The sequence below is a fragment of the Mus caroli genome, chromosome 7, assembly GCF_900094665.2.
Source record: "Mus caroli chromosome 7, CAROLI_EIJ_v1.1, whole genome shotgun sequence".
NCBI classification, from domain to species: domain Eukaryota; kingdom Metazoa; phylum Chordata; class Mammalia; order Rodentia; family Muridae; genus Mus; species Mus caroli.
This window is the reverse complement of record NC_034576.1, coordinates 143,844,840-143,860,645: the sequence shown is the minus strand read 5'-3', so window position 1 is coordinate 143,860,645 and position 15,806 is coordinate 143,844,840. Positions and strand designations below refer to the sequence as shown.

The 15,806-nt window shown below is 53.5% G+C and overlaps 1 protein-coding gene across 1 annotated transcript in view; it reads left to right on the top strand.

Annotated features, from left to right (window-relative positions):
- The first annotated feature begins 296 nt into the window (after nucleotides 1–296).
- The window catches only part of Muc6 (mucin 6, oligomeric mucus/gel-forming), a 20,815-nt gene continuing 5,305 nt past the window's right edge, over nucleotides 297–15,806 (top strand). The window contains exons 1-31 of the mRNA XM_021167098.1: nucleotides 297–357; nucleotides 2,750–2,803; nucleotides 2,971–3,214; nucleotides 3,281–3,407; nucleotides 3,722–3,812; nucleotides 3,894–4,003; nucleotides 4,167–4,374; nucleotides 4,507–4,629; nucleotides 4,949–5,069; nucleotides 5,166–5,304; nucleotides 5,373–5,477; nucleotides 5,583–5,655; nucleotides 5,751–5,888; nucleotides 6,138–6,299; nucleotides 6,386–6,480; nucleotides 6,572–6,704; nucleotides 6,939–7,188; nucleotides 7,274–7,326; nucleotides 7,427–7,536; nucleotides 7,954–8,105; nucleotides 8,277–8,418; nucleotides 8,503–8,613; nucleotides 9,131–9,316; nucleotides 9,427–9,666; nucleotides 10,522–10,678; nucleotides 10,901–11,044; nucleotides 11,914–11,976; nucleotides 12,480–12,515; nucleotides 12,912–13,091; nucleotides 13,641–13,856; nucleotides 14,811–14,893. Of these exons, the coding sequence (XP_021022757.1) occupies nucleotides 297–357; nucleotides 2,750–2,803; nucleotides 2,971–3,214; nucleotides 3,281–3,407; nucleotides 3,722–3,812; nucleotides 3,894–4,003; nucleotides 4,167–4,374; nucleotides 4,507–4,629; nucleotides 4,949–5,069; nucleotides 5,166–5,304; nucleotides 5,373–5,477; nucleotides 5,583–5,655; nucleotides 5,751–5,888; nucleotides 6,138–6,299; nucleotides 6,386–6,480; nucleotides 6,572–6,704; nucleotides 6,939–7,188; nucleotides 7,274–7,326; nucleotides 7,427–7,536; nucleotides 7,954–8,105; nucleotides 8,277–8,418; nucleotides 8,503–8,613; nucleotides 9,131–9,316; nucleotides 9,427–9,666; nucleotides 10,522–10,678; nucleotides 10,901–11,044; nucleotides 11,914–11,976; nucleotides 12,480–12,515; nucleotides 12,912–13,091; nucleotides 13,641–13,856; nucleotides 14,811–14,893 (4,107 nt within the window). The remainder of the gene's footprint in view (nucleotides 358–2,749; nucleotides 2,804–2,970; nucleotides 3,215–3,280; nucleotides 3,408–3,721; nucleotides 3,813–3,893; nucleotides 4,004–4,166; nucleotides 4,375–4,506; nucleotides 4,630–4,948; nucleotides 5,070–5,165; nucleotides 5,305–5,372; nucleotides 5,478–5,582; nucleotides 5,656–5,750; nucleotides 5,889–6,137; nucleotides 6,300–6,385; nucleotides 6,481–6,571; nucleotides 6,705–6,938; nucleotides 7,189–7,273; nucleotides 7,327–7,426; nucleotides 7,537–7,953; nucleotides 8,106–8,276; nucleotides 8,419–8,502; nucleotides 8,614–9,130; nucleotides 9,317–9,426; nucleotides 9,667–10,521; nucleotides 10,679–10,900; nucleotides 11,045–11,913; nucleotides 11,977–12,479; nucleotides 12,516–12,911; nucleotides 13,092–13,640; nucleotides 13,857–14,810; nucleotides 14,894–15,806) is intronic.

Here is a 15,806-nt window from a genome sequence, read left to right as displayed (position 1 = left end):
ACTGGGAGTGGGAAGATAATGGGGCCACAACCATTGCAGAATTTTCCAACGTCTGAGCCCTGATAAAGCAGAACCCAATATCCTGTTTGGCCACTGCTGTGCCAGGCAGGCGGTGGTGATCACAGGCCTAGAGTATGGGGCACAAGTGGGTGCGGCAGGGGGTGGACACAACACCCCTATATAAGCTTTGGAGAGCTAGACACTCAGCCGCAGCAGAGGCAGCAGCAAGACTGCCTGAGAGCCCAGCAGTAGAAGCCCAGGGCTGCTGGCCACCTCTCTGATCCAGGCGTGCCACCATGCTCAGGGTCCGACAGCTGCTGCTGTTGCTGCTCTTCAGGGGACTCCTAATCGATGCTGGTGAGTGGGCAGTGGCCAGTGCCCAGGATGGTCTGAGTACCCAGTGCCTTCCACAGGTCCCTGTGCATGGGAAAGGCCTCTGGTCTTGCCTTGTTGACTCTGCCTGAGACAGGCTAGTTATATGAAGACTGTGAATAGGAGGCAAGAGGAGCCCAGCAAAGTGCTCAAGCCCAGTCACCTCCTGTGAGCTGGGTATGGTGGCCAGGAAAGGAATGGGCTCATCTGGAACCAGGGATGGGGGTCCCTCTTGCACAGCCTCAGCAGTTTTGGTGATAGCTTAGCAAGAGGACAGCCCCGATGGTTCTCCTTCTCTCTCCCCCTTCTCTCTCCCCCTTCTCTCTCCCCCTTTGGCTTTGGTTCTGGGAGTTCTAAGAGGCTGAGGTATGTGGGGGCAGGCGCACGTGTCATCCCAATAGTCACTTCTTTAGGCAGAATTCAGGCTCCACCACTCTTCACCTCACTCACTAACAGAACTGTATGGCTGGCTCCAGGTCCCAACTTCCCCTTCTGTATATGTGGGAAAGCATCTTGTGCCACTGCAGCCCACAGCTCTGTTTGCCAATCAGAGCTATCGGGGACCTCCCCTGAGGTGGATAGGCCATATAGAGCCCACCCTCAGAGTATACCCAGCCATTGGGCAAGGGTGCTAGGTATGTCTCAGACTTAAAATAGCGTGATGCTCCTCCCACCAGGCTGCTCTGCCTCCTCTCTCCAGCCATCTCCTCCCTACTAGATAGGGCCAGCTGTCCACCCCAAAGGTAGCTCTGAAAATCATAAAGCAATGCCTATAGGTCCTACAAGGTCACCTGGGACCCTGTCTTGCCCTTAATTAGCAATCCTGGCAGGAAGAGAAGGAGGAGGTGACTGGAACCAGGTCCCTTGGGCCCATAGCCAGGGATAAGAGAATAAGCCACAGGAGGGCCTAATGGGAAAGGCCTAGAGGGGATGAAGGCTGAGGTCTGGGTAACTGTGTTGGGCTACAGGAAGCTGGAGAGACAGAGCTGCTTCTATAACAGTGTTTGAGCCATCACCTCTGTGCAGCCCAGCAGGAGGGCAGAGGTGGTAGAGTTTGAGGTCAGAAAGGCCAGGCGGGGCCTGAGGTCACAAAAGCTGGGAAGGAGATGGAGATGCCTGAGGCAGTGGGATTGACTAGGGACAGGAGAGACCTCCAAACAAGCCCAAGCAGCAACAGCTGAGATGAAGGTGGTTCCGATAGGAGGGGCAGTGATGCTGTTAGTCTCCTGGATATCTTCAAAAGGCTCTCACTTAGAGGCCAGCTCAGAGAAACAGCCCAGACTCGGTTAGGTCGGGGTCGGGGAGAGGGAAGACTTGTCAGGAGAGGGAGCCGCCCACATGGAACAGGAGCCCCTCAGGGGCACAATAGACAAAAGAGTGAGGAATAGAGACCCAGATCTGGAATCAAGAGGGCCAGGAGCTGAGCCTGTGCCATTCATACCACATAGAGTGGGGTGGCCCCCAGTGTGCCTGTCCTGTCTGGAAGCTAGAGAAATCTGAGCTACAGAGGGTGTTACTCAGGGAGCCTGACTCCACACGCGTAAGTATCATTGGACAGGGGCAGATGCTACTGACTTCCCTAGACATTACTTTAGATCTTCCATTTCCACTGCCTGTTGGGTCCTGAGGAGGGAAAGGTGATGTGTGGGCATGCGCCAGGCTGGGGCTCAGTGAACAAAATCCATCAGGGATAACAGTGGGGTGGAACAGGTTGAGATAACAGTCCCAACCATGCAGAACTGGACACTACCTCCTTTGCCAGCCTAAGTCCCTGGAAGCTGAAACTTCCAAAGACAGATGAAAACCATCAGCAACTGCATCCCGGTTAACCAGAGTACCAGAGGCCCAGTGGTCCCATTTGCAGGAAGGAGGGAGCTGCCACACCTCAAAACGCACACACACACACACCACACACACCAGACCACACACACTCACACACACAACACACACACAACACATACACACAACACACACTCACACATACACACACACACACACACCACACATATACACACCACATACACACCACACACACACACACCACATACACACACCACACACACACACCACACACACTTACACACACACACCACATACACACACCACACACACTCACACATACACACATACACCACATACATACCACACACACACACACATACCATGCAGGCCCTGGGGTTGCTGTAGTTTTGGGTTTCCACAAGAAAGATCCACAATAAAAGCTACAGCTCGGGCTTCAACCAAAAGTTCTCATCAAAGGCACGAGCTGGGGGATGGGTATTCAGGAGTTGTGACCTCTGGGCCTGGCCCTGCCCTGATTAGGGTGTCTCTAGGAACTGTGCCGGGGGATGCTGAGTTGTAGCTTCCTACCTTCCAGGTGCCTGGACTGGAGATGTCACAAACTCCGACACTGAGGATAACCTGCAATCCTGTAAGGCCTAGAGGGACAGCAGCGCCCAGGCCGGAGATGGGTGGGCATGTGGGATTGGGGCTATGGTGGGCTCTCTAGGGCCACAGCTTCTAGACCAGGCTGCCCCAGTCATGCCCTACCTGGTCATAGGAAATGGGCTGAGTGTGTATCTTTTTTTTTTTTTTCAGCCCCAGAGAAGGGTTGGTGCTCCACATGGGGAACTGGCCACTTTTCCACCTTTGACGGCCATGAGTATAATTTCCAAGGGATGTGTAATTACATCTTTACGGCCACCTGTGGAGATGACATGCCCGCCACCTTTAGCATCCAGTTGCGGAGAGATATGGATGGGACTATCTCCCGGATCATCATGGAACTGGGGGCCTCTGTGGTTACTGTGAACAAGGAAACCATCTCTGTCAGGGACATTGGGTAAGCTGGGCATGGCAACCAGGGTGGGGGACAGAAGGGACAGCTGCTAACTTGTCTTACCCACAGGGTTGTTAGCCTGCCCTACACCAGCAATGGCCTCCAGATCACACCATACGGCCAGAGCGTGCAGCTGGTGGCTAAGCAGCTGGAGCTGGAGCTGGTCATCACGTGGGGTCCAGATGCCCATCTTACGGTGAGATCCACGAGCTGACAAACCGCACTCGGGAAGGGGCCTCCTCAGAGTGAGTCCCAGGAGCCCTGACTAGCAGGACAGCACTGACTGCTGGCCAGCAACCCAAGAGGACCTGAGCTTAGATAGCAGCTCAGTTTCCCCATTTGAAAAGGAAGAGGATCCAGCCAGGAAAAAACCACCCACCCCGCCCCCAGGAAGGGCAGGATGGTGAGGTGGGAACACCTGGAACATTGAAGCAAGAGTCTAAGGGGTCTCCAGCCTGGGCAGGGAGCTCCTTATGCATTCCCACGGAGACCAACAGTACCACCCCACAGGTCCTGGTAGAGACGAAGTACATGGGCAAGCTATGTGGACTGTGTGGAAACTTCGATGGAAAGATAGACAATGAATTTCTGAGTGAGGACGGTAAGCTGAGAGGGTGGATGGTCAGGCCCCAGGTCCCTTCCTAGTCGGTTCCACACGCTGATCTCTGCCCTATGCCCCCAGGCAAACTTTTGGAACCCCATAAGTATGCTACACTCCAGAAGCTAGATGACCCCAACGAGATCTGCGCCCATGAAGCCATCCCCAGCCCCATCATCCTGAAGACCAGATACGTATGTGAGGTGGCCCATAACCCAGGGCCAGAATGTGGCAGACACACAGGGGCTGCATAAGGGTCTCTGGAGACAGTGCCACCCCCACATCTGGCCTCCCAAGCCCTGGGTATGATACAAGATGTGACCTCGCCCATATGAACTTGAGTGGTTCTCTATTCAGGCCCAGATCTGCAACCAGCTACTGACCCTGGTGTCCCCTGGGTGTGACATACCAAAGGAGACACTGATGTTGAGCTGCCAGGCAGACATGGCCGCCTGTGCCCGACCAGGCCAGCCAAACTGCAGCTGTGCCACACTGTCTGAGTACTCCCGGCGATGCAGCATGACTGGCCAGCCTGTCCGAAACTGGAGGACTCCCGGACTCTGCCGTGAGTTCCAGGCAGGGTGAAAGAGAAAGCAGTTTAGAGAAGGGGAGAAGCTAAGCACAAAAAAAAAATAAAGTAGGAACTCAGGAAAGCAGGCAGGATCATCTTACCAGATCCCATGCCTGCTGCCCACAGCCATGAGCCAGTGCCCAGCCAACCAAGTGTACCAGGAGTGCGGTGAGGTCTGCGTCAAGACTTGCTCCAACCCACAGCACAGCTGCTCCAGCCCCTGCACCTTCGGCTGCTTCTGCCCCCACGGTGAGGATATATACCATCACCTACTTTTCCCAAAACTCATACCCTGTTCCAGCTTGGCCTAGACACCCTATATCTGAGTCCCAGGTCCAGGTGTTACCTATCCATCCCAAAACTTCCAGTAAACCTAGGACTCCATGCAGAGTGAGCAGTGGGGAACAGAGGTGGGCTTTGAGTTGTTCAGGGCACCTTCCCCAAGGCTGGCAGGGGTGAAGGAGGGGCAGAGCCTGGGACAGATGAACAGCCCTCGGCCAGCTGAGGAGTGCCCCACAGTGATAGGCTGCTTAAGGAACAGCCATCTCACCTGAGCCCATGCCTTTAGGTACACTGCTTGACGATATATCCGGAAACCAGTCCTGTGTGCCAGTCAACCAGTGCCCCTGCATGCTCAATGGTATGGTCTATGGCCCTGGGGAGATCACAAAGACAGCCTGTCAAACCTGGTGAGTATAGAAAACAAGTTCTGCTGGCGTGGAGCCCAGGGAGGGATGCTGTTTACCTTGGCCTTCACAATACCCTACCCGAATGTCCACCTGCAGCCAGTGTACCATGGGCCACTGGACATGCACAAAGCAGCCGTGTCCTGGCCACTGCTCCCTAGAAGGTGGCTCCTTTGTCACCACATTCGACGCCAGACCCTACCGCTTCCATGGCACCTGCACCTACACTCTTCTCCAGGTAGGGGGAACCCTAGGGCTAGGGAAAAGGGAACAATCCAGCCATGCCTGACCTATTCACCTTCCCAGAGCCCACAGCTCCCCAGTGAAGGCACCCTCATGGCTGTGTATGACAAGTCGGGTTACTCGCACTCAGAGACCTCCCTAGTGGCCATCATGTATCTGTCCAAGAAGGTAAGGCTACCTGCCCTGAGTCAAGCATGTGCTATGCCCCACTGCCTGCAGGCCAGCATCTGGCTCCTGCTTCTCTTACCTCCTATTGCCACTCTGTCCCTCCAGGACAAAATTGTCATCTCAGTAGATGAAGTGATCACCAACAACGGGGACACCAAATTGCTGCCATACAAGACACGTAAGTCCTTCTGGGGCCAGCACTGGGAACCCTGTGTTTCCACATCTTTGGGGCATGGCAGCAGGGACAGCCTTCTTAGCCCTGAAATCTTGCAGACAACATCACCATCTTCAGGCAGACATCCACCCACCTCCAGATGGCTACCACCTTCGGGCTGGAACTTGTGTTCCAGATGCAGCCTGTCTTCCAGGTGTACATTACAGTCGGGCCCCAGTTCAAAGGCCAGACCAGAGGTGAGTACTGTCCTGCTGGTCACTCCTAGAGTCAGCCTGGCTGTCTCCTCTCTGCTGCAGCTAGATGCAGAGGGGACCCACGAGTGCCTTATACTGACTTTCCACATCCAGGAAAACTGTAGTTCCAACCATATAAGGCCGGTGCTAATTAATCAAAGGGGCACAGCTGGAGAGGGGAGAGCTTTTGGGTATATGGAGAACTGGAGGGGAGGGCCAGGATTCAGTTGCTCACAAATTCCACCCACACAGGGCTCTGCGGCAATTTCAATGGAGACACAACAGACGATTTCACAACCAGCATGGGTATTGATGAAGGCACTGCCTCACTCTTTGTGGACTCTTGGCGTGCTGGGAACTGTCCAGCTGCCCTAGAGCGTGAGATGGACCCCTGCTCCATGAGCCAGCTCAACAGTGAGTTCCCTGAGTCCCCTACACTTTCAGACCTAAGCCCATTGGGATGGGAACAGGACACCCACAGCTACACCTGTTGTCTCCAGAGGTGTGTGCAGAGACCCACTGCTCCATGCTGCTGAAGAAGGGCAGTGTGTTTGAGAAGTGCCACAGTGCAGTGAACCCCCAGCCCTTCTACAAGGTGGGTCCAGTGGGCATCTGAGGAGGAGATGAGGGGAGACGGTGGCAGAAGATGCAGCCCTAGACACCTGGGTGCCCCCCCTTTCCCACAGAGATGTGTGTACCAGGCCTGCAACTACGAGGAGACCTTCCCTCACATCTGTTCTGCACTGGGGGCCTATGCCCATGCCTGCTCTGCCCGCGGCATCCTGCTCTGGGGCTGGAGGAACAGTGTGGACAACTGTAGTAAGTGCTGACTGTGGTGAGAAGAGTGAAGGGTCAGAAGAGGCAGGGTTGAGGGCTTAGGAGTGATGTGAGCCTAGACCACAACAAGGCTCCCATGGTCAGCTTGAGGGGTCCTAGGGGGCCTTAACTTCTGCTTAGCCATTCCTCTGCCTGCTAGTCACCACATCCCCAAGCCCCAGACCCTCCCCACACACAGCTTCCTGTCCTGAGGATATGACCCCTACATTCCCACAGCTGTGCCTTGCACTGGCAACCGCACATTCAGCTATGATAGCCAGGCCTGTGATCGTACCTGCCTGTCTCTGTCGGACCGTGAGACGGAGTGTCATGTGAGTCCTGTGCCAGTGGATGGCTGCAACTGTCCTGAGGGCACCTACTTGAACCACAAGGCAGAATGTGTGCACAAGGCCCAGTGCCCCTGTCTGCTGGATGACTACAAGTTTGTCCAAGCTGATCAGTCAACCATGATCAACGGGGTCATATGGTATGGAGGGAAGGGCTGGGCAAGGCCTGGTGAGGGAAGGGCCTGCACACCTGTGCGCTCATATGTCCCTGTCCCTTTCTCATAGTCACTGCATCAATGGGCGCCTGAGCTGTCCACGGCAAGCGGAGATGTTCTTTGGTAAGTGCATAGCAGGGAATGGCCATAAGGCCCTGTAGAGAAGGCCCTGCAACCCCCTGTGCCCCCCAGTCCACCTGACCTGTCTTCTTCCTCCCTGTAGCATCCTGCCCAGAGCCCAAGACCTTCCAGTCCTGCAGCCAGTCGTCAGAGGACAAGTTCGGAGCTGCGTGTGCCCCCACGTGCCAGATGCTGGCCACAGGCATTGACTGTGTAAGAAGCAGGATGGAGAGGGTTTCTACAAGTCTCCAGGAGCCAGGGCAGGGCAGGACCATGCTGCAACTAGTAGTGTCCCTCTAGTTATGTCTCTGTCTCAATAGCTAGTACTGGAGGTTGAGTCAGGAGCTGATTGGTAGCTAGGCAGTTGGAGGACAGGGTTTTTGTCTGTGGGATTCTTTGAGGATATGGACTGGCTCCCAGCCTGGGAACTATAGCCACATGTCCCTGTGCATGTGGCCTCCTCGCCCCCAACACACTGGAAACATTACAGGAAGGGTGGCTTCTCTAGGAGTAAAACTCAGCTGCCCACAGAGAACTTAGAGAACAAAAGAAAAGGCACGGGTAGTCTCAAGGGGGCTGGAGCTGTGATAGAGGAGTGCTGAGGAGCTACAAACACTGCCTCCCCACCAGGTGCCCACCAAGTGTGAGTCCGGCTGCGTCTGTCCTAAGGGGCTCTATGAGAACAGCGACGGGCAGTGTGTGCCTGCAGAGGAATGCCCATGTGACTATGCAGGGGTGTCCTACCCTGGTGGTTTTGAGCTCCATACAGACTGTAAGACATGGTAGGTCATGAACACTGAGACCCCTAGGGCTATCTGGGCAGGCAAAGATGCCCAAAAAGAAGTTGTCCCAGAGTAGGGCTCCCAGAGGTGGGGAATCCTAGGATCACAGCCCAATCAGTCTCCCTGTGTAGAAAGACTGCCTCTAACGACTCCTTACTTCCATCTCCCCAGCACCTGCTCACAGGGAAGGTGGACCTGCCAGCTTAGCACACAATGTCCATCCACCTGTGTCCTCTACGGCGAAGGCCACATCATAACTTTTGATGGACAACGCTTTGTGTTTGATGGCGACTGCGAATACACATTGGCCACGGTAACCACTGAGCCCAGAACCAAAGGCTGAAAGAAACCTGAGGGGGGACCACGAGGGCTTCTCCTCAACTCCCTTTCCCTGCAGGATGACTGTGGGACCAACAGCTCACAGCCTACCTTCAAGGTCTTGACAGAGAATGTCATCTGTGGGAAGTCCGGAGTCACCTGCTCCAGAGCCATCAAGATTTCCCTGGGTGTGAGTGGCTGTGACCCCAAGGGTGGGAGAGGGCTGGTTTTATTTTGATCATCGGCTCCCAGGTCTCTCTGGCTTCCACCTGAACACCCTCCCACCATCCCTCCTCATTTGTACGACAGGAAGAGGTGGCCGAGGATTGGTGGTCAGCTAGGTGGTTACACACTCAGGACTAGTGGTCACATTGTCTCCAACAGTTTCCCAGGGCTGTATAGCATTTCCTTGGGCAGAAAGAAAGCTGCTCTCCAGGAAGCCGAATCTGTTTCCACATGTCTAGAACCTTCTATCCAGCGCTGGCTCCCACATGTCTTTCATTGTTGTTTTGAGACAGGGTCTCATGTAGGCAGGGCTGGTCTCAAGTTTATCATGCATTTTAGCCTGGCTTTGAACTAATCCTCACAGAGATGGAAATCTATTATGTTGGATTACACCTCTCCCTTCCAAATACTCGTTATCAATTGATCTGGGTACTGGGGTGGGCAGGAAAAGAAAGCAGGATGACAACCCTCCCCCCATCCAGGGGCTCTTCATCACGATGGCAGACAGTAACTACACAGTCAGCGGGGAAGAGCCCCTGGTGCACCTGCAAGTGAAGCCTAGCCCCCTGAATCTTGTCCTGGACATAGACATCCCTGGAAGGCTCAACCTGACACTCGTATGGAACAAGCACATGAGTGTCTCTATCAAGATCCGCCGCGCTACCCAGGTACCGCACGCTTGCCAGCAAACCAAGATCCCAGGCAGGTCCCAGCTGGTTTCTGGGTGAAGGGTCCACCATAAAGCCTGCATGACTCCCCAGCAACTATGCTCTAGCAGGATGCCCTCTGTGGCTTGTGTGGCAACGCCAATGGGAACATGAAAGATGACTTCGAAACACGTAGCAAGTATGTGGCGTCCAACGAACTGGAATTTGTGAATTCGTGGAAGGAAAGCCCACTGTGTGGGGATGCGAGTTACACGGTGGATCCCTGCAGCCTGAATACCTTCCGGCGCTCCTGGGCGGAACGAAAATGCAACATTATCAACAGCCAGACCTTTGCTGCCTGCCACAGCAAGGTGGGTCCTGTCCTCCAAGACAGGGACATCAGACACAGTCCTCCTACTATGGGGCTCCAGGATGGCAGGAGGTTATCAGGTGTGAGGAAAACGCAGCACCTGAGGCCAGGGTCACCCACAAGCCAGAGCTGATAAGCAGTGTCCAGACCTTTGCCCACCAGAGGACCATAGCAGATAAGACAGTGAGTAAAAGTGTCACTCCAGGCAGACAGCTGGCTGCTCTGGGATACACAGCCCAGAGATGAGATATTCAGTTGTAAGTGGCCCAGCCATGGGCAGAGGTGAGCTTTTTGAACTCAGAGCATTTTGTATAGCCCCTGATCTTTGGTGCTCAGAAAGACTGGCCGGGCGTGGTGGCGCACGCCTTTAATCCCAGCACTCGGGAGGCAGAGGCAGGTGGATTTCTGAGTTCGAGGCCAGCCTGGTCTACAAAGTGAGTTCCAGGACAGTCAGGGCTATACAGAGAAACCCTGTCTCGAAAAACCAAAAAAAAAAAAAAAAAAAAAAAAAAAAAAAAGAAAGACTGACAGGAGACTACTCCATGTGGGGCAAAGTACCTATAGCCAGGGGCCATCTGGGATGTCTGAAGGGCTGGAGAAGGGAGCAGAGACCTTGAAACAATAAGACATGCAAGCAAGAGATACCCAGCCTGGGTTTGCCCCAGCAGGGTTGAGTGAGCACCAATGACATTGGAAAGTGGCAGCCAATGAGAACTGTAGCTTACACTAGATGTCTCTCAGAGTACCAGGATACGTATCTGCACCCAAAGCCTATGCCCCAAGGCAACAAAGTCTAAACTCTACCTTGCCACCACCGCAGCAGCCAAATGCCAACATGGCACCCTCCACTCCACAGGTATACCACCTGCCCTACTATGAGGCCTGCGTGCGTGACGCCTGTGGGTGTGACACGGGCGGGGACTGCGAATGTCTGTGTGATGCAGTGGCTGCCTATGCCAAGGCCTGTCTGGACAAGGGCGTGTGTGTGGACTGGAGAACCCCAGACTTCTGCCGTGAGTGTCTCACCCCATGCCCAAAACTGTTCCACCTAGGGAATTACCCCAGAAGCCTCTCCAGGTAGGAACCAGGCTGTACCCCTACAGGGCAACCTTGGGTAACCAGCTATTCCCCAGGCTCTCCTCTCCCAGACCCAAGAGGAGGCCTCCAAGAGACCCCAAGCCCTTCATACTGGCACGGAGGCCTTAATGCCTACTGATGTGCATCCTTCCTCTCAGCCATCTACTGTGACTTCTACAACACCCACACATTAGTGGGTGAGAATGAATACCAGTATGCTCAGGAGTCCAACTGCACGTGGCACTACCAGCCCTGTCTCTGCCCTGGCAGCCTAGGAAGCTTCCCGAACACCAACACAGAAGGTATGAGGCACTGGCACACACATGCTATGCCATGCATGCGGCTTTTACTCATTCAGTCATTCACAGGTCCATCCATCCATTCATGCAGAAAACGATTCATAATGCGTTCGTTCGTTCATTCATTCATTGGTACACAGATCCACTCTTCGGCGTTCATTCACCCACATTCCTCAGCACACTTTGACCCCTATGCACACTCATCCACGCACACACTCATCCACTCAGCAAATACACTGAGTTCCAGGCCCCGTTTTCAACTGGGGACCTGGCCTCACACAAACTAGCCGTGTTCTCTGGCCTGGGAAAGATCCTTAAAAACCAAAATAAGGAATTAAGAGAACTGTCAGATGACCTGCCTGCCACATTGGAAGTTAAAACGGGAACCCCATAGCTAGATGGAAGGCTGCTGCTCTGGAAAGTCTCTGGCAGAGGGGAAGACAGGAGGGGGCAGGAGCTGGGATAGAGGCAGGGCTCTCCGTCTCATAAAGAGCAATAAGGCCAGTCACAGGGGTGCATGACTTTAGCCCCAGCACTCAGGAGGCAGAGGCAGGTGAATCTTTGTAATTTCAAGACCAGTCTGGGCTACATGATTAGTTTCAGGTCAGCTAGAGCTCCATTAGTGAGATATCTCAAATAATATATAAATGCAATTAAGACATAGGAACCAGGAGCCTGGGAAGCAAAGATAGAAAGGGCAGAGTTCTAGAGACCAGTAGGTGACTTCAGAAGCTGGTGTGAAGTGAGAGGAGGGAGGAGGGAGGTGGCGGTATGAGGGTCAGATAGGGAGCACAGCACAGCAGTGCTCCCTGCAGGCAGGTGGGGCAGGTGGGTGTGAAAGGAGTGCTGAGCCTTCCCCTTTTCCACCCCAGGCTGTTACAACTGCTCCCAGAATGAGTACTTCGACCACAGTGAAGGGACCTGTGTACCCTGTGGTAAGTCCAGCAGATGCTCTCACCACCAGCTAGCACAGCCCTTGGGTAGCATGTGTCTGGAGCTGTCCAGCCCTAGTAACTCCTTCCTAGATCCTCTCCCTCAGGACACTGACATACTGGCTCAAACAGTGTCCTAGGATACCGCAGAAACAAAAATGCAGTGTTGGACCCCTTGGCCTCTGCTCTATTCCCCAGCCCAGCCACTACTTAGCCACAACCTTAGGGCAGAATGCCCCAAACCAGGAACATAGCACAGTACATATGAAGGACTATGAGCTTAAACTGAACAGCCAGGGTACTTGGATAAACAATGGGAATTTTCTTAGGAACCCAGCCCTACACATTGGCATGACACCAGCCCGGCCATGGCACCTTGACTGGCCCCCTACTCTCCCTGCTAGGCTGACAAAGGAGAGAGGGAAAGAGGCAGGAGAGGGGTGGGCCAGGTTGGGGAGAAGCTTCATAGGTGGCTATCCCTGACAATACCCGCCCTTCTCTTACAGCACCACCCACTACCACACCACCGCCAACCACCACAGGTGATTGCTCACCCACTTGGTACCACAGGATGAAGGCTTCTTACCCAGGGCTCACCCTAGCTCCAATGGACAGCCCTCCCCACCCCACCAGTCCAGCTTCTACATCTACCGGGCCCTGGGAGGGTGGGTAATGTACCACGAAGTCCTAGGTCACAAGGTCAAGAGCATACAAAGCTTAGCTCCCGGTCAGCCATTGATTCTGGCCACTTGACTCACTTGACTGAGCAGGAAGCAGGGCCTCACCAGGTAAGACTACCAGAAATCCATGCTGCCTTTGTAGGTTCCTGAGCCATCCTCTACCTTTTGCCTAGTCCCTCAGCAGGCAGATCTGTCTCTCCCTGAGGGACTCTAGAGCCAGATTCTGCCCATCCATGAGCTCACATTTGCTGTACACAGGTTCACAGCCTACCACGGAAACCACCATCAGCACTGAGTTTCACAGTTCCACCTCTGCAAACACACCTGTGGCCCCCTCCTACCTGCCAGGTCTTCCGACCCCACCACCTTCAGCCCCGTCCTTCACTGAGGAACTAACAGTCTGGACCACCCCCAAGGAATCCACAGTCTCCTCGGGAGGTAAAAATGGAGTGAGGAGCATAGTAGAACTCTAGGCTATGGAGGGTTACTACTGATGGCCTTCACACTGAGATAGGCCTGAGGCAGTGTCTCAGCACAGAAGTCACTGTACATGAAAGGCAGGATGAAGATTTTTCTGAAAACCTAGTTAACAACTCAAGCTGGTCACTCAAGGTGGCCATTCCAGGCTGTCTAACACTTCCAATAGAATATACACGGGAACTGCTGGGCCTCTACCCTGCAGTCCACCCTGCTCACACACCAAGCAATCCTAGATGCTGCTAGGAATGCTGAGGTGCTGAGGAGAGACAAACATCCTTCCAAAGAGCTGACGTGTGAGTAGAGAATTGAGAACCCGTGTCACAGCCCTGAGGTGAGCCTACCCCAGACAGACAGACTCCTGCAGGATGGGGAAGGGACAATAGAGGTGTTCATCAAACTATAAAGAGCTAATAAGTGTCCTGAGGGCAGGAGCAAAACGCAGGGGACTTGAACATGCAACTGGGAGAAGCAGGTGGGAAAAGATGTTGCCACTACTTCCCTCTGCAGAATACCCTCAAACCACCATGGCTGCCACACCTCCGACATCACCTTTGCCTCCTACATCCATACCGAAGTCAACACCCACAGGGCTCCCAGTGACACAGGCCACATCCAAGCCCACAGCATCTTCCCTCAGCTCATCTACGAAGACCACAGCTGAGTTAACAGAGAGTACCACAGTGACCTTGCTAACCTTAATGCCTGGGATGTCTACCAGCCAAGGTGAGTCAAGGCCAGTGGGAAGCCAGGGCACTCAAGCCACGATTGACTCCCACCCTCAGTATAGCACATCCAACTTAGGAGGAGGGCTGTATATTTAAGGAATGAGGGAGAAGGGGGAACAAATGGGGCAGACAGAAAGCAGAAAGAGGGGGAAACATCCTGGCTCCCAGCCACATCTCAGGACATAGGACAGGCAGGTACAAGAGAAAAGACCTACGTCAAGGTAAGTACACAGGAAGGAAGGGTAGAACCGCAGGAATATTTACCAAAGAGAACTAAGTGCCTCAGCAAGTGGGCAACTCTCAGGCAATCAATCTACCATGGTTAGCAAGCAGAGAGAAAATCCAAGTCCAGGAACGTAGCACAGCACATATAAAGGACTGTGAGTTTAAACTAAACATTATTCACTGCCATGACCCACAGTGACATCAGCCCAACAGGAGAGTCACCATTCAGCCACAACAAGCCATGCAACTGAGACCACAGAGCTACCTCTCTCAGGAAAGACTACCCTGGCCACGCCTCAAGCAGGGCCAAGCAGTAGTTTCCCACCACCTCATACAAGTACTTCGACCCAAAACACAGCATCTCAAACCGATCCCTCACTCGTGACAGGGAGCACCCACTCTCTACCCACCATTTCTTTCCCCAGTACAAAACACTCGACAAATGTTCCTTCAGAAACATCTACCCAGACAACAACGACTTTTGCAAGCACTCACAATTCACGAGCGTCTGTAAACCCAACCTTTTCTATCTCAGAGGGGACACCAACATCGAAGATTCCCGTGACCCAGACTACCACACACAGGGTTCCACCCCCTTCTACAACAAACCAATCTACTACCATGTTTCAAACCACGACTGTCCAGGAAGCAGAAATAACACACACGTTAGCCCCGAGTACTTATACAACCAACGACATAACTAAAACCCAAAACTTGTTCTCCACAGATAAGACCTCAGCATCCTACACGACGCAAGATCAGTCCACATCGTTCCACCTCACGACGATATCCAATTGGCCCACCAACGGAGTGAGTGGTACCCCTGGGGTCCACACATCCTCAGGCACACCTAGCAGTACCCATGCACCACACATCACATACACTGCACCCACACATGTGGTCTCCAGCACCACACACACCACAGATCCCCCGTTGGGAACATCTGTGCGAACAACCATCAACTTCCCTACACTATCAGCTTCTCAGACATCTTTGGTCACACCACACCCAGGACTATCAACCTCTTCCATGCCAACAACTTCAGAGATACTGAAGACACCAACAAGCCCACAAATTGTCTCCTCAGCTTCTCCAAAAACGATTTTTAGCACCATTCATCCTAAAACTACATTGGAGGCCACAAGCCCACAACATACAGCACCCCTTATCACTTCTATAACCAACTCAATCACTCAAGATCAAAGCTCTTTCTCCACAGACAAAACCTATACTTCCCACCAGTCTCAGCCTTCCACCATGACTGCTCATCAGTCTAGATCAGTTCCAACTGTAACCACCTCAACCAAGTCCACCATGGCTGTAACTGGTACTCCACCAGTCCACACCACCTCAGGCACAACTAGCAGCCCTCAGACTCCACGCACCACACACCCTTCATCCACTGTTGCTGTCTCCAACACAAAACATACCACAGGTGTCTCTTTGGAAACATCTGTGCAGACCACCATTGCCTCCCCAACACCATCAGCTCATCAGACCTCGTTGGCCACACACCTTCCCTTTTCTTCAACCTCCTCTGTGACACCAACTTCTGAGGTAACTATCACCCCAACACCCCAACACACACTTTCATCAGCCTCTACCACCACAAACACGGGAAACATTCTTCCAACCACCATGGGACAAACTGGGTCTCCTCATACATCCGTACCTGTCATTTATACAACCAGCGCCATCACTCAAACCAAAAGCTCATTCTCCA